We start from the raw sequence: 24,889 nt of genomic DNA, 5'->3' as shown, positions 1-24,889 counted from the left end.
TGATATTATCATGCAATGTGTTTTATTAGCATTAATAAACCCATTAACTATATGCACAATAGTAGTTTAACATTTAAAGAAACCATGTTGAATGTAATTTGAATAATCAAGTCATAATTGTAATAGCTGGAAAAGAAATACAACAAAACATTGAAGTAGTCAATGAGAACCGGTATTTGCTGCAAAACAACTTAAACATCAGTATATGTTGTACAATGTTACCAACATTATATTCACAGATATACAATATTACCAACATTATGTTTAAACAATAAGGCCCGAGGGGGTGTGGTATATGGAAAATATACCACGGCTAAGGGCTGTTCTTAGGCACGACGCAACGTGGTATATAGCCATGGTATATTGGCAATATATCACAAACCCCCGAGGTGCCTTATTGCTATTATCAACTGGTTACCAATGTAATTAGAGCAGTAAAAATAAATGTTTGTCATACCCGTGGTATACTGTCTGATATACCATGGCTGTCAGCCAATCATCATTCAGGGCTCGACCAACCCAGTTTATAATCACAGATATATACAACGTCTGCACGGTCACAGGTGGATATATATCATAGGTAGAAACCTATCAAATAATCTCTCATAACATGCTGTACTGTACATCCATATCAACGTGTGCGGATCTGACTCTCTCACTCTGTTTTCAACACCTTGTCCAAGATTTCTCCTTCTATTCTCCCTGTGGCATCTGTCTCTTCTGCTGAGTTCTTTGTCTGGCTAAACCTCCTTCTCCCCACCTCAGTGACCACAGATCCAGCAGTGGCCCCTATAGCTCCCCCTATGGGCCCTCCAAAGAACACGCCCACCACCCCACCCAGCAGCGCACCTCCAGCCGTCAGCTTGGGGACCTTACTCGCTCCCGCCCCCACCTTCTCCCACACCGAGCGAAGGAGCGACGAATACCATGCAGGAGAGGACGAGAGCGAGGGAAGATTTTCCAATTCCAGGGCGCTCACACTCTTCTCCGCCTCCTCTCTCGTTCTCTCATTCTCCTCCTCATCTTCCTCTGTCTCTCTCAAGGGCTGCATGGAGTAGGAATGAAGCGCTTGTCTCTTCACCTCCTCTCCTCTTCCCCTCCTCTCCCTCACTATCTCCTCCTGTCTCTGTCTCACCCTATCCTCCGCCTCCTGGAAGAGCGGACAGGAGAAACACTCTCCTCCTCCCTCTCTCACCGTCTGCTCCACCTTATCCAATAACTCCCCCACACTCCTCCTCTTCCTCTCCTCCTCGCCTTCTCCTCCGCTCCCTCTCTCCATCACATGATACCGATCCCCACATCGTTTAACCAACTCTAACAAATCTCTCCTCTGGCTGGAGATATACTTCTCCACTCCTTCCACTCCCACTTTCCCGCTCTCCTTCAACCGATCGGAGTGAGTGAAGAGGACCAGGGTGTGGGTCCGGACCGCCCCGGGACCAAAGACTTTCTCTAGGGCCCCTAGAGCCTGTAGCTCTGCCTGGGCTGGTTGGTCTACGGGGACACAGAGGATGAAGGCGTGGGGGCCAGGGGCCGAGAGGGCCACACAGGACGACAGCTGGGAACGGACCACATCGGGAGGGTGCTCGGAGCGGAACCAGTCTGGAGTGTCCACCACTGCCACCTGGAGGTTAGAGGGAGGATAAAGAGGAGGAGAAGAGGATTTGTTGAGGTCTGAAATTACTGGCATGTAGCTCGTCATTTGAGGTCACTACTATATTGATTTTACTGACGCAAAAGTTCAACTTGACCCCCCCCATTTACTGTGAAAGTGTTTACAGTCATTAACACTATAACATTCTTAGCCATAATACTTGATGGGTTTCAGTTTGAAACAAGTCAAACTGCAGACCTCAATAGAAGTCAATAGACCTCAATAGAAGTCAATAGACCTCAATAGACCTCATATTATTCAATGATTAAGAAAATAGAAACCCAATAAAGCTGTAATAACGATTAAACAATCACTAACCCGTCTCCCGGCAACGAGGGCCCTGCTCTTCTGACAGTCTGACAGTCCTGGTGACGGCTGTGGTAATGTCTGGTCGAGACACAAACTCCTCCCGCCCCAGTATGATATTACCTGCTGCACTCTTCCCTGACCCTGACCTACCCAGCAGAACCACACGCAACTCTGACTGGGAGGAGGAGGAGGAGGGTGGTTGTCTTCTCTCCAATGCTGTTGATTCTGTGGCAGACTGACAAGGACAGACAGTATGTTTAGATCACTCCAAATCTGTTGATTCTGTGGCAGACTGACAAGGACAGGCAGTATGTTTAGATCACTCCAATGCTGTTGATTCTGTGGCAGACTGACAAGGACAGACAGTATGTTTAGATCACTCAAAGCTGTTGATTCTGTGGCAGACTGACAAGGACAGACAGTATGTTTAGATCACTCCAATGCTGTTGATTCTGTGGCAGACTGACAAGGACAGACAGTATGTTTAGATCACTCCAAAGCTGTTGTTTCTGTGGCAGACTGACAAGGACAGACAGTATGTTTAGATCACTTCAATGCTGTTGATTCTGTGGCAGACTGACAAGGACAGACAGTATGTTTAGATCACTCCAAAGCTGTTGATTCTGTAGCAGACTGACAAGGACAGACAGTATGTTTAGATCACTCCAAAGCTGTTGATTCTGTGGCAGACTGACAATGACAGACAGTATGTTTAGATCACTCCAAAGCTGTTGATTCTGTGGCAGACTGACAAGGACAGACAGTATTTTTAGATCTTTCTCACATTCAGATGAAATGGGGGAAAAGTTAAAGAACACCATAATTGACATTGTTGTGTTACACTGAGAAGTATGTGACTTACAGGTATTAACAACTTTCTGGGCTGGTTTTGCTTCGATTTCGGACAGCTGTGAGAGTATATCGCCCTCTAGAGACAAAAAGATTACAACAGAGTTACAACAGAGGAACACAGTCTAGTGAACAACCCTTCATTGCCACACATTACTTTCAGTGTCAAAGTAGTTTGTTTGAGCTTGGTTTGAGTAATGGACATATATATCCATACCGAAGTGTGACTAGTGGACAATTTCCATACAAAATGGGTCTTTACCTTCAGTCAGATGGAAACTAGGGATCCTTGTGAACAGTGCTGGACCACCATTCTGGGGCTTTTTTGACTGCTGCTGTTGTGCTGGTGTTGATTGAAGACAGTTAACCAAGGGTTTCACAGTCACTTTCTCTTCCATATCTTCCCCCTCTTCCCTTCTCCTCTCAATCTCTTCTTCTCTTTTCCTCTCCATCTCTTCCCTTCTCCTCTTGATCACTTCCCTCTCTTCCTCTCTTCTCCTCTCTATAACAGAGTTAGGTGTAACCTCTCTTTTCCTGTTTCCCCAATATCTGCGTGTCTCTGTGTTGGTGACGCGTCTAGATTCCAGTTCCCTCTCTCTCCCCCTCGCTTGTTCTTCCACCTTCTCCTTCAGTTCCCTCTCTCTCCCCCTCGCTTGTTCTTCCACCTTCTCCTTCAGTTCTCTCTCTCTCCCCCTCGCTTGTTCTTCCACCTTCTCCTTCAGTTCCCTCTCTCTCCCCCTCGCTTGTTCTTCCACCTTCTCCTTCAGTTCTCTCTCTCTCCCCTCGCTTGTTCTTCCACCTTCTCCTTCAGTTCCCTCTCTCTCCCCTCGCTTGTTCTTCCACCTTCTCCTTCAGTTCCCTCTCTCTCCCCCCTCGCTTGTTCTTCCACCTTCTCCTTCAGTTCTCTCTCTCTCCCCCTCGCTTGTTCTTCCACCTTCTCCTTCAGTTCACCTTCTCCTTCAGTTCTCTCTCTCTCTCGCTTGTTCTTCCACCTTCTCCTTCTTCTCACCTTCTCCTTCAGTTCTTTTCTTCCCTCTTGTTCTTCCACCTTCTCCTTCAGTTCCCTCTTCCTTCTCTTCTCCATCTCATCTTTTCTTCTCTTCTCCCACTCTTCCTCTATTTTTCTCTCCATCTCTTCCTTCTCTTTCCTGCTCTTCCTTCTCTCATCCCTCTTTATCTTCTCCATCTCTTCCTTCCAGTTTTCCATCTCCTCACTCTCTTCCCCTCTCTTGATCTCTTCCCTCTCTTCCTCTCTTCTCCTCTCTATAGCAGAGTTAGGTGTAACCTCTCTTCTCTGGCTTCCACAATATCTGCGTGTCTCTGTGTTTGTGACGTGTCTAGATTCCAGCACAGTCTCTTTCTCCTCCACTTTGTACCTCTTCAGTTCCCTCTCTTTCTCCCTCCCTTGTTCTTCCACCTTCTCCTTCAGTTCCCTCTCTCTCCCCTCCCTTGTTCTTCCACCTTCTCCTTCAGTTCCCTCTCTCTCCCCCTCGCTTGTTCTTCCACCTTCTCCTTCAGTTCCCTCTCTCTCCCCCTCCCTTGTTCTTCCACCTTCTCCTTCAGTTCCCTCTCTCTCTCCCTTCCTTGTTCTTCCACCTTCTCCTTCAGTTCCCTCTCTCTCTCCCTCCCTTGTTCTTCCATCTCTCTCTGCAGGGTGTTTTGTCGTATGTAGCATCCTCTGTTCTTTTGTACCATGTCCTCCACCTGAAATAAAGCACAGTGCCTCAAATATACAATACCAACAGGGTGGTTATACGTATTTGCAACATTCCGTGGACATAGTAATAAAGTATTTGAAAGTGATGTGTCAATAAAGTGATTTGTCAATAAAGTGATGTGTCAATAAAGTGATGTGTCAATAAAGTGGGTGGGTCCTACAAGTTGACAGAAGAAGCACATACAGGCACTACATCAATTGGATCCACTGTCATCACTATCATTATAAGATGGAAGGGTTGTCATGGTTACCTTCTCCAGCAGCTCCCTGACCTGCTCCCTGTCCTGCGGTCGGCGGTTGTTGAGGACGTGGTATTGGCCCCCACACCTGTCAATCACCTCCCTGAGCCCAGGGTCCTCTCCCTCCAGGTACTGCCCCGCCCCCTGGCCCATCAGGTAGTCTCCACAGGTGAACAGCACCAGGGTGTGTTTCAACACCCCTCCCCAAACACCTCTTCCAGCTCAGCGGGCACTCTGTGCTCCACCTGGATCAATTAAAACGATGCAAATACATGGTATTCATAAGCACAATGTGCATCATAAGTCAAACAAAAGGAAATAACACAGAGACTGTTCAGGACTCACAACACCGTAGTAAAACTACATGACAAAACACCAGAGACGCAATAACAAAGAAACATAGAACTTCTCTGAACGATTAGAGAATTATTAGACCCACCTCTGTGAACTGGCCGACAGGAACCAGCAGCAGGAAGGCGTGTGGCCCCGGGGCAGCCAGCTCAAGTACCCTCTCTGTCTCCTTCCTCACCCCAGCCTCCATGTGGCCCCCGCTCCAGTACCAGCGAGGGGCCTCCACCACGGTCAACCTCCGGCCCTCGGAGGCCCCAGGCCTCAGCTGGCAAAGCCTGGGGGAAGAACCAGAGGAGGAAGGAGAGCCGGAGGAGGACTGGCCCAGGAGGGTGTCTCCTGACAGGGTCTTGCCACAGCCGATGGTCCCGAGGAGGACCAGGCGGAGCTCTGGCTCTGGAGTTCTGGCATGGCTGCCGGGGAGGACGTCAGTCATAGCTGAAAGAGAGAGAGATTAGTTACAGATACTGAAGAGGTATTACTTACAGTACTTACAGCTCAATGGTCAAGATGATGTTCATTCACGTGAATAAATGACTTTGTTCTCCATACCACTAGTTATCAGCGTGGAATAAAATGTAAGGGCGTGTGTCTTTGTGTGTAGCCGCAGGCTTCTCTCTCACACCCAGTCTGTCTAACTGCCATGATTAACACACCTGAAAGTTCAACTGGAAATGTGGGCTGGGTTGCCTCTTGTCTTATCATCTAACCTGGGTCAGTCATCCTGTGGCAATTATCATTCAAAAGATAACCCAGAAGAGGTGTTACAAATAAATGCTTACTGTCAGTGAACACCTTTGAAGCAGTGTGTCTGGTGTGTGTGTATCTATCTTTCAATTGGAATGTGTGTATCAGAGATGCAAAGATTCAAGTTACAGGTGAGGTATTGTCTGTGTTCACTGATCTGCCTGTGTAGTGTCAAACCAAATGTTCTCCCCCATCTCTCTTTCATTGTGTGTGCATGCATCATGTGCACAGGTGACCAATTTCCAGCCACACCCCCACACGCCTGCCAGGCCTGTCCAACGACATACCCCTGCCAGGCCTGTCCAACGACATACTGTTCAGAACAACGTGTGGAGTAATACTCAAACACACAATGTACACTGCAAGCTCACAGCACCAGAACATAAAAACCGCACAAACAGTACGACATATACAGCATATGTAGATCTACTTCAGTTAGACACGCCCTGACAACCTGTTGTTTATGTCCCGTGTTTCTAACCACAGACGACCATGTCCTGTGAACTCTTAACACTCCTGTTCTCCTATAGCAGGGAAACTGGACCAGACCTGATGCTGTGCATTATGATCAGTTTAAACAACCATATATCGTTTACTGCCTACACATGGCAGGGTGGCATTGCATCAGGGGTTGAGGTCAAATGAAGACCTCCGCGAGGTGTAGGAGAAACAGTACTGTAGCAACAGCTTCACTTTCACAGGCGTCTTCGATTTAGATTAGATCATGTGAAATATGAAGAAATTCAAGGCTTTTAAATACCTTACAGTCTATGATATGTTCCGTTTTAAGAACCCTCCTGGCTGACATACACGGTACACACATCAACCACCTAAATCTACTGAGGTATCCCCCTTACCCAGGTAGGAGTTTGTTGGAACGGGTTGCTGGGTTTTCTGTCTGTATCCCTGTGTCTTCTCCTTCCTTCTCTCAGATGAACCCAGTCGCTCTGAACCGGCTTGTCTCTCCTGTGTAACCCTCCTCACCTCTATCAGTCTGTTATGGCAACACCTATCCTTCCTCATCAACCTCTAAATACAGCCAAACTACATGGATTAAGGAGTGTCGGTATTAGGGAGTCACCGGTCTACCTAGTACACCCTCCCTTTCTCGCGCACGCTGAAACACACCAACATTCTCTGGCTCTATTGTTCAGAGGCCACCAGGTATTCCGTGGAGAGGCTGAGTGGTAAACAGTGACACTCACGCCAAACGTTCACCACAGCCAATGAGGGGTACATGGGTGGCGATGGCCTACGCTGAAGAGAGTGGGTACCAATCTAGAGTACCAGTCAAAAGTTTGGACACCTTCTCATTTAAGAGTTTTTCTTTATTTTTACTATTTTCTACAATGTAGAATAATAGTGGACATCAAAACCACCAAATAACACATACAGAATCATGTAGTAACCAAAAAAATGTTTAACAGATCAAAACATATAGCCACCCTTTGCCTTGATGACAGCTTTGCACTCTTGGCATTCTCTCAACCGGCTTCATGAGGAATTCCAACAGTCTTGAAGGAGTTCCCACATATGCTGAGCATTTGTTGTCTGCTTTTTCTTCACTCTGCATTCCAAACCATCTCAGTTGGTTTGAGGTTGGGTGTTTGTGGAGGTCAGGTCATCTGATGCAGCACTCCATCACTCACCTTCTAGGTCAAATAGCCCTTAAACAGCCTGGAGATGTGTTCACGGTCATTGTCCTGTTGCTTCACGGTGGGAACCACACATGCAGAGATCATCCGTTCACTAACTCTGCGTCTCACAAAGACATGGAGGTTGGAACCAAAAATCTCAAAGTTGGACTCATCAGACCAAAGGAAACATTTCCACCGGTCTAATGTCCATTGGTCGTGTTTCTTGGTCCAAGCAAGTCTCCTCTTCTTATTGGTGTCCTTTAGTAGTGGTTTCTTTGCAGCAATTCAACCATGAAGGCCTGATTAACAGTCTACTCTAAACAGTTGATGTTATGCTGTGTCTGTTACTTGAACTCTGAAACATTTATTTGCACTGCAGTTTCTGAGGCTGGTAACTCTAATGAACTTATCCTCTGCAGCAGAGGTAACTCTGGGTCTTCCTTTCCTGTGGCGGTCCTCATGAGAGCCAGTTTCATCACAGCACTTGGTTTTTGCAACTACACTTGAAGAAACTTTCAAAGTTGTTGAAATGTTCCAGATTGACTGACCTTGTCTTAAAGTAGTGGCGGACTGTTGTTTCTCTATGCTTATATAGGGCTGTTCTTGCCATAATATGGACTTGGTCTGTCTTCTGTATACCATCCCTAACTTGTCACAACACAACGGATTGCCTCAAAGGCATTAAGTAAAGAACTTCCAGAAATGACTTTTTAACAGGGCAGGTAAGGGTGCGGCTGGAGGTTCTTTACAAGTCCACCATCAGATTTGTCACCAATGCTCCTTATAGGACACATCACTGCACTCTATACTCCTCTGTAAACTGGTCATCTCTGTATACCCGTCGCAAGACCCACTGGTTGATGCTTATTTATAAAACCCTCTTAGGCCTCACTCCCCCCCATCTGAGATATCTACTGCAGCCCTCATCCTCCACATACAACATCCGTTCTGCCAGTCACATTCTGTTAATCAAGGCAAAGGGTGGATACCTTGAAGAATCTCAAATATAAAATATATTTTGACTTAAACTTTTTTAGTTACGACATGTTTCCATGTGTTATTTCAGTTTAGTCTTCACTATTATTCCAGTGTAGAAAATAGTAAAAGTAAAGAAAAGGCCAGGAATGAGTCCAAACGTTTGACTGGTACTGTATATGTGATGGGACATTACGAGCTAGATTAGTTCTACGGGTGTGGTTGAATATCTGTACAGCAGGACGCACCGTTTTGGAATGTTAACAGAAATAGGCTACGTAGAACAAACATGCCTCTTTGACATGTAGAACCAGGAATCACATTGGCTCTATTCATGGCACTTCTAGTCGATCTGCAACGTTCAACAACTTCTGGCAAATGAACGTGGCCCTGGAAAATTATACCCAAGTAGCAAGATACCCACTGCAGTGTTTTACAGTTCTAGAACCAAACCCACTGCAGTGTTTTACAGTTCTAGAACCAAACCCACTGCAGTGTTTTACAGTTCTAGAACCAAACCCACTGCAGTGTTTTACAGTTCTAGAACCAAACCCACTGCAGTGTTTTACAGTTCTAGAACCAAACCCACTGCAGTGTTTTACAGTTGTAGAACCAAACCCACTGCAGTGTTTTACAGTTGTAGAACCAAACCCACTGCAGTGTTTTACAGTTCTAGAACCAAACCCACTGCAGTGTTTTACAGTTCCAAACCCACTGCAGTGTTTTACAGTTGTAGAACCAAAACCACTGCAGTGTTTTCAGTTGTAGAACCAAAACCACTGCAGTGTTTTTCAGTTCTAGAACCAAAACCACTGCAGTGTTTTTCCCAAAACCACTGCAGTGTTTTTCAGTTGTAGAACCAAAACCACTGCAGTGTTTTTCAGTTGTAGAACCAAACCCACTGCAGTGTTTTACAGTTCTAGAACCAAAACCACTGCAGTGTTTTTCAGTTGTAGAACCAAACCCCTGCAGTGTTTTACAGTTCTAGAACCAAACCCACTGCAGTGTTTTACAGTTCTAGAACCAAACCCACTGCAGTGTTTTACAGTTCTAGAACCAAACCCACTGCAGTGTTTTTCAGTTCTAGAACCAAACCCACTGCAGTGTTTTACAGTTCTAGAACCAAACCCACTGCAGTGTTTTACAGTTCTAGAACCAAACCCACTGCAGTGTTTTACAGTTCTAGAACCAAACCCACTGCAGTGTTTTACAGTTCTAGAACCAAACCCACTGCAGTGTTTTACAGTTCTAGAACCAAACCCACTGCAGTGTTTTACAGTTCTAGAACCAAACCCACTGCAGTGTTTTACAGTTCTAGAACCAAAGTGTTTTACCTAGAACCAAACCCACTGCAGTGTTTTACAGTTCTAGAACCAAACCCACTGCAGTGTTTTACAGTTCTAGAACCAAACCCACTGCAGTGTTTTACAGTTCTAGAACCAAACCCACTGCAGTGTTTTACAGTTCTAGAACCAAACCCACTGCAGTGTTTTACAGTTCTAGAACCAAACCCACTGCAGTGTTTTACAGTTCTAGAACCAAACCCACTGCAGTGTTTTACAGTTCTAGAACCAAACCCACTGCAGTGTTTTTCAGTTCTAGAACCAAACCCACTGCAGTGTTTTTCAGTTCTAGAACCAAACCCACTGCAGTGTTTTTCAGTTCTAGAACCAAACCCACTGCAGTGTTTTACAGTTCTAGAACCAAACCCACTGCAGTGTTTTACAGTTCTAGAACCAAACCCACTGCAGTGTTTTTCAGTTCTAGAACCAAACCCCTGCAGTGTTTTCAGTTCTAGAACCAAACCCCTGCAGTGTTTTACAGTTCTAGAACCAAACCCACTGCAGTGTTTTAAAGTTCTAGAACCAGAAGAAGCACTCTGGCGCCTCCGGTATTGTCTGACATCCTGTCAGTCTAAAAACATGTGGCTGTTGTGAGAACAGACACTGACAGTCTAAAAACATGTGGCTGTTGTGAGAACAGAACTGACAGTCTAAAAACATGAGAACAGACACTGACAGTCTAAAAACATGTGGCTGTTGTGAGAACAGACACTGACAGTCTAAAAACATGTGGCTGTTGTGAGAACAGACACTGACAGTCTAAAAACATGTGGCTGTTGTGAGAACAGACACTGACAGTCTAAAAACATGTGGCTGTTGTGAGAACAGACACTGACAGTCTTACGTGATGAGTCAGAGCTCAAAAGTGGAAATGATTATCTTAAATAGTCAAAGTATTTCATCTGGAACAATAATCCATGAACCATTGATTAGAAGCTCTTGCCAAGTTGGATAAATATCAAAACGAGTGCATGAACAAAACACGTTTTAATTGAACAAATGAAACTAAACAAATGGTTTATCTTTCAAATTCAATATGAACCCAGATAACTTTGGAGGTAAAGTAGAGCGGGACGTGCAGATTGGGACGTTCGCTTAAAAGCCCCTCTTAAAACAAACGGCTTACTTATCCCCCATCCCTTCAAAAGGCCCCAAACAGACAGGAAGGAACATCTTCAAAGTATGACAACGTCCTGTTTGCCCTGGTTAAGGCTCTTCTCCTCATCAGACAGACTTCACAAACCAGGCATCACATAGGCAATGTTGTCCAGAGTCTCTGCCTAGAAGAAAGATGGGGATAATAGAAGTTGGTGGTGAGGGTCCTAATCATTTGACAGCTACTGAATGTGTGTATGTGTGTGTGTGTGTGTGTGTGTGTGTGTGTGTGTGTGTGTGTGTGTGCCTCACCAGTGTGTGTGAGTGTGAGTGTGTGTGTGTGTGTGTGTGTGTGTGTGTGTGAGTGTGTGTGTGTGTGTGTCACCAGTGTGTGTGTGTGTGTGTGTGTGTGTAAGCCTCACCAGTGTGTGTGTGTGTGTGTGTGTGTGTGTGTGTGTGTGTGTGTGTGTGTGTGTGTGTAAGCCTCACCAGTGTGTGTGAGTGTGAAGGGCAGCTGCGTAGCTCGGGGACCAGAGAGGTGAGACAGGCCAGGGGAGCCAGGGCACACAGTAGAGAGTCCAGTAACACAGACAGACTACCTGACACTGCCATCATCTCCTAGAGAGAGACAGAAAGAGACACCGACAGGGAAAGAGACAGAAATAAAGGGAGGGTCAGGGCCAAAGAGAGCGAGATTCATCAAACTATCAGCAACTTCAATCAAACAATGTTATCATGACATGTCCGTATTCAGTAGCCTTTCAGTGTTATGACAATCAAACAATGTTATCATGACATGTCCGTATTCAGTAGCCTTTCAGTGTGAGGACAATGAAACAATGTTATCATGACATGTCCGTATTCAGTAGCCTTTCAGTGTGAGGACAATGAAACAATGTTGTCATGACATGTCCGTATTCAGTAGCCTTTCAGTGTGAGGACAATGAAACAATGTTATCATGACATGTCCGTATTCAGTAGCCTTTCAGTGTGAGGACAATGAAACAATGTTATCATGACATGTCCGTATTCAGTAGCCTTTCAGTGTGAGGACAATGAAACCAACAGTGTTCAACCAGCCCACCTTAGTTCCCTGAAGCCGGTGGCCAATGTGAGACAGCGATTCCCCCAGCAGCTGTAGGTGGGCCGCTGCGTTCACTGGGTCTACCTCAGGCCCTGTCAACATGGGTGAGTCTGTGGTATCAGGGGTCATGAGACTGCAACTAGCTGTAGAGGCCTCCGCTCTTATCTCGTTCTGCTGGTCGTCCATGTACATCCAGAACGAAGGCATGGTAGACTCCTCCCTACTCTGGGAGAGGGGGGATGAGTAAGAAGCAGAAAAGAAGATCAGTGGAAGGAAACTTACCAAGCACTGCCCTCTGCTGTCCATTTTACACAATAACACCTAGAAGCTGCTCTTTTAGACACAGATCTAGGATCAGTACACCCTCCCTATATCCTTAACATTAATCACTAGTGGGGAAATGCTAGACATAATTTAGATCAGTGTCTAGAGGGCAACTTGGTCTTCCTCTTACTAACCATCTCCAGAAAGAGGCCTTAGTCCCCAGGTGAATCTCAATTCCTCTCTCCTTGACTCCTTCTTAAACCTCATTAGAGGAGAATGTCTGAGGCTGCAAGGAATCAAGGACATAAAATGGAGACTCACCCCACCTATTCACTCACTTCCTCAAATCTCTCCCCTTCTGTCAACCATTCGTCTGGTGATTCACAGGTCTGGTGGTCGTACTGGTGATGGGAGAGAACATACAACTCCGGTCCTGCACTGCCATTGGTCCAACTGTGGGGGTGGGTGTGGTCACCTGTAAAGATTACGGAACAGATGCAGCACCTATGAGATTGAGACAAAATTACAGGGAGATGTGCGTCCCAATGGTACCTATTCCTTACATAGTGCACTAGTTCTGACCATGGTCAAAAGTAGTGCACTATGTAGGGAACAGGGTGCCATTGCTCCAAATTTCATAGTCACGCTCACGATGTATTCGCGTTCCAAACCTGAATGTCTCCTCTTCTTCTTGTATGACTTCTTGCATTTGCGTTCTTTGACAACAAGTTGTTCCTCATCCGCCACTAGGTCATCATCCTCATCCTCATCTCTCAGGAAATCTTTGTAGGATCTTTTCTTCTCTCTCTGACTGCGACTGGTCACAAGGCCCACCTCTCCCTCCATTTTCTACACCTGGGAAAGAGAGGCAGTAATATAGACATTAAAATCGATGCACATAACATGATACAATGTATAGGTTCAAATATACTGAATAGGCTAAAGAAGCTGCTTGGGCACACTGGCAAGAATATGCATTTGAACCTGCTAACAGGTGCATTCTACCACCTCTAAACAAACACTCTGCCTACCTGCTCCGCACAAATGTAAACGCAGTACGGAGGTGGCTCTGTTGCTCAACCACTCGCGGTAATTTCGATTATGAAATAGCTATGTGTTTTTCAACAACGAATTGGTAGCTGAACAGGAGAGCTCCGTTTTGGCTTTCCGATGTGTCGACAAAGAACTGACGGACCATCTCCAAACTTCACCCACCGCTTGTCGCCATCTTTGAAGAGTTCAAAGTTTGCTGCGCTCACAAGCGCAGGATAACGCACCCCGTGGGTGGAGGCGCATGGTTTACGTAACATGAGACATTGGCCTACACTTTTCAAAGAGTAACAAAATCAGTATTATTTGTGAAAGTATTATTTTCAAAACATTGCAATGTATGTTACAATTTTGCCGTGTGATTAAATGCATATGTTTTTACTCACAGACTGTCAGGCTAGCTTATTCTACTCAATTTATCGTTAAATCGTTGCTCCATAATTTCCTGAATTTGAAGTCTCCTTCGCTGGTGGGATGATTTCAACACCATTGGAATGCGAGTCCCTGCTGATACAAATTCCGCGGACTCATGTTTAGGAAATGGTCGAATCGTTCTCACACCATTTGCTCCCCCTTCCCTCACGTACACATAGTCGCTGAATCACGGTAAGCGTTCAAAGCAATATTCTTATCGCTGACTGCTTCCGCATGAAAATCACGTCCTAAACCTTTATGACTAATTATTTTATTGCTACAATTTAGCACACCAGTTAAACGCAATCTATATATTTGGCTGCATTGTTGCAGACCTGCAGGTTGCAACAAAGTTACAGTTATGGATTATTCTCCATTAAATAAATTAACCTTTAAATCAAATATTATAGCATCAAAATCGAATAATTATACCCTTATTAACAATATCATATATGAATCATCAACTGATATTAGACCCAAGAGGGAATTAAATAGTAATAGTTGTTTACTTCTCAGTGTGATACATCATTGCCAAATTGCCACTGCCATTTCCAGGCATGATTGAGAGCTTTGTTGTGACAGAGAGAGGGAGGTTGACTTGGCAGTCAGAGATTAAGTCAAACAGCATTGCAGCACACTGTGTGTACAGAATTTAGGTTACACTGTTAACAATTAAACCAACAGGTGTCTTTTTTATTTATTTATTTGACCTTTATTTAACCAGGCAAGTCAGTTCTTATTTTCAATGACGGCCTAGGAACAGTGAGTTCCTGCCTGTTCAGGAGCAGAACGACAGATTTGTACTTTGGCAGCTCGGGGTTTGAACTCGCAACCTTCCGGTTACTAGTCAACGCTCTAACCACTAGGCTACCCTGCCGTCTATTCATCTTTCTTTACCCATGCTAATTGAATGTACTTTACAGTACATCCACAGAGACTAACATTAGTCTAGTGGACGGAGGGTGAGGAGTTCAACAAAATAATACTCAACTATAAAGTACAGTACATCCACAGAGACTAAAGTTAGTCTAATGGAAGGAGGTGAGTTCAACAAAATAATACTTAACTATAAAGTACAGTACATCCACAGAGACTAAAGTTAGTCTAATGGAAGGAGGGTGAGGAGTTCAACAAAATAATACTCAACTATAAAGTACAGTACATCCCACAGAGACTAAAGTTAGTCTAATGGAAGGAGGGTGAGGAGTTCAACAAAATAATACTTAACTATAAAGTACAGTACATCCACAGAGACTAAAGTTAGTCTAATGGAAGGAGGGTGAGGAGTTCAACAAAATAATACTCAACTATAAAGTACAGTACATCCACAGAGACTAAAGTTAGTCTAATGGAAGGAGGGTGAGGAGTTCAACAAAATAATACTTAACTATAAAGTACAGTACATCCACAGAGACTAAAGTTAGTCTAATGGAAGGAGGTGAGGAGTTCAACAAAATAATACTCAACTATAAAGTACAGTACATCCACAGAGACTAACGTTAGTCTAATGGAAGGAGGTGAGGAGTTCAACAAAATAATACTCAACTATAAAATACAGTACATCCACAGAGACTAAAGTTAGTCTAATGGAAGGAGGGTGAGGAGTTCAACAAAATAATACTCAACTATAAAGTACAGTACATCCACGGAGACTAACGTTAGTCTAATGGAAGGAGGGTAGGAGTTCAACAAAATAATACTCAACTATAAAGTACAGCACAAGGTGCTATAACTTCTTCAGCTGTCCCCATAGGAGAACACTTTGATTAACCTTTTTGGTTGCAGGTAGATTCTTTTTGGTTCCAAGTAGGCTAGAACCCTTTTGGGTTCCATGTAGATCCTTTCCATAGAGGGTTCTACATGGAACCCGAAAGTGTTCTACCTGGAACAAAATGGGTTCTACCTGGAACCAAAAAGAGTCTCAAAAAAAAAAATCAATGGGGACAGCTGAAGAACCCTTTGGAACCCTTTGTTCTAAGTGTGTATTTGAACAGTGGACTTCGAGTTCACTGTGTCTGTGACTCTGTCTTATTTGAGCTAGACATTGCACTTGAACATCAGGAGAGTGCAATGTCAGCGAGTCCATTATGAAATGTTGCTATGTATCAGAAAAATAATGACACATAAACCACAATGTGACTTGTACATTGGGTAATTGTTCTTACCTCTTCTGCATTTAGTGTTAGGGAATTTACAGTATTTCACGAGTTTATGGAAAATGTATTCAATCACATGTATTTCATTACCTTTTTTTAATATGTATGTATATATATTTTTTATTTTTTTACCTTTATTTAACTAGGCAAGTCAGTTAAGAACAAATTCTTATTTTCAATGACGGCCTAGGAACAGTGGGTTAACTGCCTGTTCAGGGGCAGAACGACAGATTTGTAACTTATTAGCTCGGGATATGAACCTTTCGGTTACTAGTCTAACCACTAGGCTACCCTGCCACCCCATATATATATATATAATGGACAGTAAACCTAACACAAAGAGCCAACTAGCGAACTTCAAGTAGCAAACTTGAATCATCAAACATGAGATTACTACCACTTCTTGACAAAACACACCATAGTCATGTGATTGTGCAGTGTCGTTTACACAGAGTCTGGATTTCAACACTCCTCCCTCTGCTCCCCAGAGTGCTGAAGTTACACTGTCATGTTTAGTTAGTGCTGACTTCTGATCCCTCCTCCTAGCCTACATTCCTGTCACCATTCCATGTTGTTCCTAAAGTTGCTCTGTCATGATTAGTCCTAGTCCTCCATACTCCCCAGTTGTCCATTGCTATTCCCTCACTCCTCCCTCTTGTTTCCAGGGTGGTAAAAAGTGAGTCATGTTTACTCTTGGTCCCCCTCCCTCCAGTTTTCCATTTATATTCTTAAAGTTGCCCTGTCATGTTAAGCGCTGGTCCCTCCCTCCAGTTTTCGATTTATGTTCCTAAAGTTGCCCTGTCATGTTAAGCATTGGGCCCTCCTCCCTCCAGTTTTCCATTTCTATTCCTAAAGTTGCCTTGTCATGTTAAGCGCTTGTCCCTCCTCCCCAGTTTTCCATTACTAGTATTCCTAAAGTTGCCCTGTCATGTTTAGTCCTAGTCCCTCCCTCCACAATGTTCCCATAGCTGTTCCTAGCAGAGCTGTTGTTGAGTCAGGTTTACTGCTTCCTGTTTCTCTCAGCTCAGCTAACCCGTGAAAGAGAAGAAGGGAGGGAGGAGGGGAGGACAGTATAAAGAGAGGTAGACCGGAGAGGAGGCACACAAAGTAAGGATTGTACACTTAGGAAAAAAAGAAAGAAAGAAAGAAAGAAAGAAAGAAAGAAAGAAGAAAGAGAAGGAAAGACAGTCTCTCATTGTGGGAATATAACAACAAAGAAAGGACCAACTATTGAATAACTTGTGAACTGGTGAGTGAAAAAACTGATTTACAATTTGACTTTTGTGCCATTTCTGGGTCATAGCTTTCAGTCATAACTTTCTATAGCAACTGACATTGCAATTCCTGTTTGGGTCATATAGCAACATGCAAGTATCTGATGTGTGATCATTTTAAAGGCTTATTGTCAACATGTCATGTTTATACGGTTTATACTGTGTTATAGCTCAGACAGTATGGCAGCGTATTATCTCAGTCATATTGATGCTTTTCTCTGTTGTGTACACAGATATGGAGACAGACAAGAAGATGCAGACACAAGTGGAGCTCACAGACAGGTAAGGCTGCAGTATACATACTACTGATTTCTGTGTTTTGATTGAACTTAGCAGACAGTTAACATACGCTGTCTCTGTGCTGGTCTCTACCAAGCATATTAAGATCTCAGACAAACTAAACTGTTTCTTGTGTTATTAAGTGGCTTAGAAACATGCTGCTTTTTCAAGAGGCAGCGTTTCATGGGGTGTTCTTCTGAGTAGGTGTCTATTGCTCTGATCTACTTGCCGTCACCTGCAGTATCTTATCCCCATTAGCAGTTAGCCTCCATTGATAGACCCGTGTTGGTTTTCCACCTCTAAGTGATATGTCACCCAGCTGTCCTATATGTCAGTGGGCATTCCCCCTCTCATCCTTCTGTCAATCATCACTCAGTGTGTAAGACAGTCTTTATCACAGATTGAAAACAGAAGTTAACATGACCCCCCCCATCTCTCTCTCTCTGTGTGAACAGTACAGTAATGCTGTAACTTTACAGGTTGAATACAGGGGTTAATGTGTTTTCCTCTCTCTCTCTCCCACAGTGATCTGTCTGAGCAGATTAAGGCTGTGACCAAGGACAGCCATGTCAGAGCAGAGAACACTGAGCTGATGCTGGCCTACCAGAGAGGAAACGTCAGTCTGACACAGTACAAGGTAATCAATCATTAACATATCATTAACAGAGGCAAAGATTCATCTCTCTGTTTAAACCTCTTCTGCATGTTAGTAAATGGAGATACTAGCAAGTACAACGCAATTAGTCTTATGATTCCTTATCTACACTGTAATTCCCATCAGTTGATCCGAATGTTCCATGTGGACATGCAACATTTTTCGAGCTGGAGCGCCATGCATCATCATGCTCCATCATTCTATCATGTGCTGCTATCAACTGTTGCGGGTCAAGGTACTGTGTTTTGTGTATAATGGAAGTATTGAGACTAACCCTAGTTTATATCCTTTCCTTGTCTCCTTTCCTCAGCTTCTCCTGTGCTCCCTCTATGAGATCTATCAAGCACTAGAGGAAGCTCTGGACAACAACTCCAACCACCCGAGTGTCGCGCCAATATACTTCCCCCTGGAACTGGCACGGCTGGAGTCAGTGGAGAGAGACCTGGAGCATTTCTATGGGCAGGACTGGAGAGAGAAGATTGTTGTACCGGCTGCCACTAAAATATATGCCCATAGACTCAGACAGGTGTGTATTAAACTGGACTGGTCTGTGGAACTTGAATCGTACCATAATGCTTTATAACAGGGTTTCCCCAACTCGGTCCAGGGGCCTCCCCTGGGTGCACATTTTAGTTTTTTCCCCAGCACCACACAGCTGATTCAAATAATTACCTCATCATCAACCTTTGATTATTTGAATCATCTGTTTAGTGCTAGGGGAAACTAAACGTGCACCCAGAGGAGGCCCCTGGACCAGTTTAGGAAAACCCTGCCTTATGTAACCATGAAGGGGGCAAATGAGGGTTTCAAAAATCCAATGTAAATTCAGCCAAATGTTAGTTGAGATAATAAAATTGTTAAAAATTGGAATGGGTTTATAGTGCATTCCCACCAGTGACTGTACTGACTCTCTCTCTCCTTCTCTCCTTCCCTCCACAGATCGGCAAAGACAACCCTGAGTATCTAGTGGCCCACGCGTACACCCGCTACCTCGGCGACCTATCTGGCGGACAAGTCCTTGGCCGTATTACTCAGAAGTCTCTGGGGCTGAAGGGTGGCGAGGGTCTGTCGTTCTTTTCCTTCCCGGGCGTGAGCAGCCCCAACCTGTTCAAACAGCTGTACAGGAGTAGAATGAACAGCATAGAGCTGGAGGAGGAGGAGAGGAAAGGAATGCTGGAGGAGGCTGTCAGAGCCTTCGAGTTGAACATCCAGGTGAGGAGGAGGAGGAGAGGAGGGAGGAGAGGAGGAGGAGGAGTGGAGGATGAGGGGGTGACGAGGAATAGGGAAACAGGACAGTCATGGTTTAGGGGGGATATAAGGTTAGATATTAGGGTTGGTGTTCAACTATAAGCTAAGTGAGTGCCATTTTTCGTTTTTTTTTTTATGAGCTTCTTGGCTCTTCGTACATATGATGACTGACTTTTGACTGATGTCTTGCCTCTGTCTGTGATGCAGGTCTTTGACGATCTTCAGAAGATGGTGTCTGTGACAGAGAGGGAAAGTGAGGTCATGCATACGACAACCAGAAATAGATGCACAAGACACACGTCGACACATTCCAAACTGGCTGATGGTAAGTTACGCACACACAGATATATACACACACACACACAGGCATAGACACACACACACGCATAGGCACATGCATGTGCGAACGCATGCACGCACACAGACACCACACGCACGGACACACACACACACGACTTAATATGATGACGGTGATATTTAGTACTTCTGCAGTTAGTGTGTTAGATAATACTAATAATTCCTCCTTTTCTCAGGAGAGAAACTGACTGCTAGATCCCTTCAGATCCAGACCAGTCTGGTCAACGCATCACCCCTCTTCAGAATGGTGCTGGGGATCTGTGTCGCCCTGGCAACGGTTGGCATGGGAATGTATGCTTTTTAAAGTTGTAAAGAAGTGTTTTCAGCAAAGTTGAATCCGTCCATAACAGAAGATTACCCTAGACCTAGATGATGTTGGGAGTATTTTTGTACTTTAAAGACTTTAAAGAGAATGAAGGACCCCATATTTTATAATGTTGTTGATCCTAAATAGTTTTAAAAGTTGTTAAAAAAAAGGAAATACTGTACAGAAGTAAGTAATAACTTAGTAATATAAATTCTTATAGTTCCTGTGTTGTATGTAGCCACATTAAACTATGAGTTAGGATGTGTATGGTATTGATACATGTCCGTGTGTCTGACTGGCAGTACTGACTCAATGTCCACCAGTATAAAATCACTAGTACACTAGAAATAGACTAGTACTCCTGAACATTTAGTGACATTTCTGAATCATTTATCAATGTCACTGTGAAAATGAGAGCAAAATGAAATCTATCCTTTTTCATTTACAATCTCAAGATGTAGCCATTACTACTGTAATATTTCTACCTGTCAAATCCATTTTTGTAAAGTCAGTTATACTGTTTGTGAAATTTGTTCAACAAAAATATTTGTATATATTGTATATATTTGTACATTTTTAATAAAAAAGTATATACCATGTGGGGTATAAAATGCACAGATCATTTCTTCATCGTCTACATGATTTCAAATCCTTTCCTCTATCAACATCCAACCACAGAGTAACAATATAGATTGAACATGTAATTTTATCTCAATCAGTGTGCATAAAAAAGTTACATTAATATACTTCAAAATGAAGAAAACAAGAATAAAATAGGAACAAAAAAATATCAGGCTGTTCCAGTTCTGTGGAACAGAGTCTTGTCTTGTGGGGTTTCTAATCAGAAATGCTAAGGCGCAAATCCCATCCTTCTATTTCCCAAATAATAACAGACAAATTAGATAACAATGTCAGGCTGTTAGAATTCTCTTCTAGTATACGAGTCTTGTGGTGATGATAGGCTTTAGAAGCCCCTTCATTACATTTCCTTCTGAAGATGTTGCGAATCCTCCTCATCAGCTTTGGTTTGTCCTCCTCATCGATTCCGGGGAAAGGGTCACTAACTTCCTCATTCTGCTGTGTTTCTGCTCTAATGTCTCCCTGGTCAGGTGCCGAGCTAGAGGTCAGTGGCTCAGTCTGACACAGCTTGGGAGGGTTGCTTTTTCCTTGCTTCTTCAGCGCTATGTCTTCTTTGAACAAGAACTTAGAGTATGGTTCTCCATCATACTCTGAGTAATAATGTCCCTCCTTCTTAGCAGCAAACCGATCAGGTACACTCTTAGCAATCCACAGAGCTACAAGGCAAACCACGTAGAGGTTGAAGATCTTTGATCCCAGTCCAAGTCTCTCGCCGGCACCATTCTGGGGCCTAGTATCTCCTCCAGGTTCGCCATGATGTTCCTGGCCACTGTTGGTCAATTTCTTCAACAAATGATCAGGTCTATATAATTATCAAACATACATTAGTAATAGAAAGGAAACACAGACTCGTTGTTTAAGCATTAAAAAATACTCCTTTAGTAATAACATTTCTAGGCAGAAGTTGGTACGGAGTACAATATAACAGTATATGATAGTTTCTCCCCAAGTTCTGCAAAATGTCTAAGACATCCTGTAACTCATAGAGCCTCTCCCAGTCCTCCTTGCGTGAGTTTCCCTGGCAACAACATTTTAATAAATCTAACCTCCCCTGACAGCAGTAACCATCTTATCAGCAATTAAAAGCTCAGAAGTGGGTTGGACCAAAACTTGACCTTTCATCACAAGTACAGGGTCATGACAAGGTGAACGAGTGTAAGCATCTTCTGACAGGTGGCTGGTTTCATCAGGTCTGTGACAGCCTTGTGTTGTCGGACAACCAGATAACCACGGTGGGATCAGACAGGAGGAGGTCTGAACGTAAACATCTTCTGACAGGTGGCTGGTTTCATCAGGTCTGTGACAGCCTTGTGTTGTCGGACAACCAGATAACCACGGTGGGATCCAGACAGGAGGAGTCTGAACGTAAACATCTTCTGACAGGTGGCTGGTTTCATCAGGTCTGTGACAGCCTTGTGTTGTCGGACAACCAGATAACCACGGTGGGATCCAGACAGGAGGAGTCTGAACGTAAACACCTTCTGATAGGTGGCTGGTTTCATCAGGTCTGTGGCAGCCTTGTGTTGTCGGTCAACCAGATAACCACGGTGGGGTCCAGACAGGAGGAGTCTGAACGTAAACACCTTCTGATAGTGTCTGAAGGTCACAACACTCAAAAAAGGTTAACACACACACAGAGAGGTCCTGAAGAGGAGACCTTACAGTTTATCATAACATAATGTATTAACCCTTTAAAGGGTATAAGGCCTTGGTTTAACCCTCTTCACCACCTGTGGATCTGTGGACTGCTGAAGAGTGTTGACCAGCTGCCCCCCCGTGGCCTGGCCCATAACAAGGATCATAGGAGAGCTTCTGCATCCTTCAAAAGAGGGGTGACCTTCAGAGAAAGTCAGTTCCGAAAGAGTTTGTAAGTCACTTGAAGAATTACCTGGGAGATAATGTCCTGATGGTTTAACTGAGCACCACGACCTGCTTCGAGAAGGTCTTGGAGGCAGCTCGTCACCTTGGTCCCGATTTCAGTGAGGGCTCTTTGGACGATGTCCCTTGTGCTGTCTCTTCCTGCTGCCATGTCCACCAGGCTCTCCACGACCTCCCTGACTTCCTGTGGAATGTATTTCTCTCTTTTCCATGTGATCTCTAAATGCTCCTCTTATGACTATTGATAGAGGTTAAAACAGCAGTCTATAATAAGATATTTAAATATTCAATTTTCAATAAATTTGCAAAAATGTCTACAATCCTGTTTTGACTTCGTCATTATGGAGTATTGTGTGTAGATGGGTGAAAAAAACAAATATTTAATCAATTTAGAATTTCGGGCTTTAACACAACAAAATGTGGAATAAGTCAAGGGGTATGAATACTTTCTGAATGCACTGCATGTATTTCTTATGAAACACACAGCATGCCGACAGTATTACACTGAACATGGGGCGGCAGGGTAGCCTAGTGGTTAGAGCGTTGGACTAGTAACCGGAAGGTTGCAAGTTAAAATCCCCAAGCTGACAAGGTACAAATCTGTCGTTCTGCCCCTGAACAGGCAGTTAACCCACTGTTCCTAGGCCGTCATTGAAAATAAGAATTTGTTCTTAACTGACTTGCCTAGTTAAATAAAGGTAAAATTTAAAAATTTAAATAATAATTAAATAGTCACACACAGGGATAAGAGAAGCTGGTCATTCCTTTCCAGTAGACCGGAGAGACGGGCATCGTTCCACATTGAGCTCTCTCCAAACATCCTGCTTGATGTTAACGAGCCTGTGCCGACTCCTCACCTTCAATGCCTGTCTGTGAGTTTGAATTTAGTGGAATATTGAGTTGCATATTAGCAGTGGCAAATGTTTATACGAATGAAAGCAAAAGCATTTACAACTCATTTTGAACACCTGACACACCTTTTGATCAGGCTATTATGGATCTTTCACATCTCGATGGTTATAAAGTGAAGTATATTTCTTACCAGCTCAACGAGGCAGGGTTTTCTCCCCTCTCTCTTCCTGAAATCTACAAATGAAACACAGAACGCATATCAGTCACTTTGCGTCATATATTCAGCAAAGAGACTTATCGTATTTTGGCCATGTATTTAGCTTCATTATTAGCTAAACAGGAAAGTGTTGGACAGGTTGACTTCCTGTGGACCTTGAGGTCGCTCTCACTTTTTCAGGAAGGCTTTCTGAACATTGAAGATGATCCATCCCCTCATGTGATTGACATGGATGTCGGTTGACAGTGTTGCCTGCCCCTGAAGGGTCAGGAACTCTCTGATGAGCTTCTCTGTAAGACAGGCCATCATTCGCTCTGGAACCAGTGTGCAGAGCGCTAACTGGCCATTCATTTGAACTCATACAAACTTATAAGGGATATGACGGGCTGCGTTTGACCTGTTATTTATCACTTCCTATGTAGTCAAACAAACAAAATGGAGAGAGGTGTGTATGCCACAACGCCAGGTATAGGTTATGAAGTGATTTGTCTTCATAAACTAATATTGAGGTGTTTTACACAGTGACGTCACTTGATGGCGCTCAATATCAAGCAACGTTTTTGTCATCATACAATTGAATTTGCCATGTGTCCTGCGGGCCGGTGTAAACCCATAGAGAGCCTATTGAATTACTAGAGGGGCATTGTCAAATGTTAAGCGGAGCAGCACAGGAGAACCCAAGAGCAGACTCAGACCAGGAAACAGGGATGAATGAACCAAGATATTTATTGCAACACAGGGAGAGATGAAGTGCAGATCCAGGGAAGCTTGGATGAGTTGTAGGAAACCCGATGTGGAGGCTGAGGTTGGAGTGAGCTGGGTTGGGACAGGGTAAACAGGTCTGGAGGGGAATCCAAGGGAGTGATGATGAGTTGAATTCAGAACAGGGTAGCGAAATGTGGAACAGGAGACAGGAACCAGTCAGAGCGGCAAAATGAGATTACGATCTGGCAGAGTGGAAGTGGCAGGATTGAGTATTTGTAGAGATCTTGATTATGGAACGGGTTGCAGCTGGTGGGGAACTGTTCTGACTCCAGCACACCTGTCTCCAACCACACAATCACACAGAGAGAGAGACAAGAAGAGCGAGAGGGAGAGAACTGGGGAAATGGCTGCAGGTCAAGGAGACACCGAATGTCCACTAGGGGGTGTAGCAGGAGAAGATGTGACAATAAACCCTCACATTTCCATAATTGGGCAAACATGGCAGCCATCTTGGTCAGGGATGAATCCCATACCAGTATAATTACAATGAATGGCAGGATAGGCAGAGGTAATATACAGCTCCGGAAAATATTAAGA

General features: G+C 44.0%; 2 protein-coding genes, 1 long non-coding RNA gene and 1 pseudogene across 6 annotated transcripts in view; 2 read left to right on the top strand and 2 right to left on the bottom strand.

Annotated features, from left to right (window-relative positions):
- Window positions 1–2,023, bottom strand: LOC127931930 (GTPase IMAP family member 7-like; the record flags this gene model as incomplete). Its single annotated transcript, XM_052526083.1, has 2 exons — window positions 1–1,624; window positions 1,973–2,023. Coding segments are annotated over 2 exons (1,020 nt in total), but the record flags the coding sequence as incomplete, so codon positions are not given.
- Window positions 2,024–10,786: 8,763 nt separating this feature from the next.
- Window positions 10,787–24,889, bottom strand: part of LOC127932344 (HMG domain-containing protein 4-like) — an 81,142-nt gene continuing 67,039 nt past the window's right edge. For 2 of the 4 annotated variants that reach the window (XM_052527921.1, XM_052527920.1), the window contains exons 2-6: window positions 12,933–13,116; window positions 12,600–12,736; window positions 11,998–12,222; window positions 11,403–11,531; window positions 10,787–11,098 (exon numbers count right to left, since the gene is read on the bottom strand). In XM_052527921.1, the coding sequence (XP_052383881.1) occupies window positions 11,054–11,098; window positions 11,403–11,531; window positions 11,998–12,222; window positions 12,600–12,736; window positions 12,933–13,107 (711 nt within the window). In that variant the 5' untranslated portion in view covers window positions 13,108–13,116 and the 3' untranslated portion in view covers window positions 10,787–11,053. Of the gene's footprint in view, window positions 11,099–11,402; window positions 11,532–11,997; window positions 12,223–12,599; window positions 12,737–12,932; window positions 13,117–13,292; window positions 13,653–13,697; window positions 13,909–24,889 lie in introns of those variants that run through there. The other 2 variants (XM_052527919.1, XM_052527918.1) reach the window with 2 other exon arrangements.
- LOC127932343 (heme oxygenase-like) overlaps window positions 16,998–24,889 on the top strand; it is a 67,071-nt pseudogene continuing 59,179 nt past the window's right edge.
- Window positions 21,686–22,773, top strand: LOC127932349 (uncharacterized). Its single transcript, XR_008144929.1, has 3 exons — window positions 21,686–21,830; window positions 22,041–22,128; window positions 22,234–22,773. It is a non-coding gene; the product is annotated as an uncharacterized LOC127932349 (long non-coding RNA).

Source organism: Oncorhynchus keta, chromosome 10, assembly GCF_023373465.1.
Source record: "Oncorhynchus keta strain PuntledgeMale-10-30-2019 chromosome 10, Oket_V2, whole genome shotgun sequence".
NCBI classification, from domain to species: domain Eukaryota; kingdom Metazoa; phylum Chordata; class Actinopteri; order Salmoniformes; family Salmonidae; genus Oncorhynchus; species Oncorhynchus keta.
The sequence above is the reverse complement of the archived record's forward strand: the minus strand, read 5'-3'. Positions and strand labels throughout refer to the sequence as shown.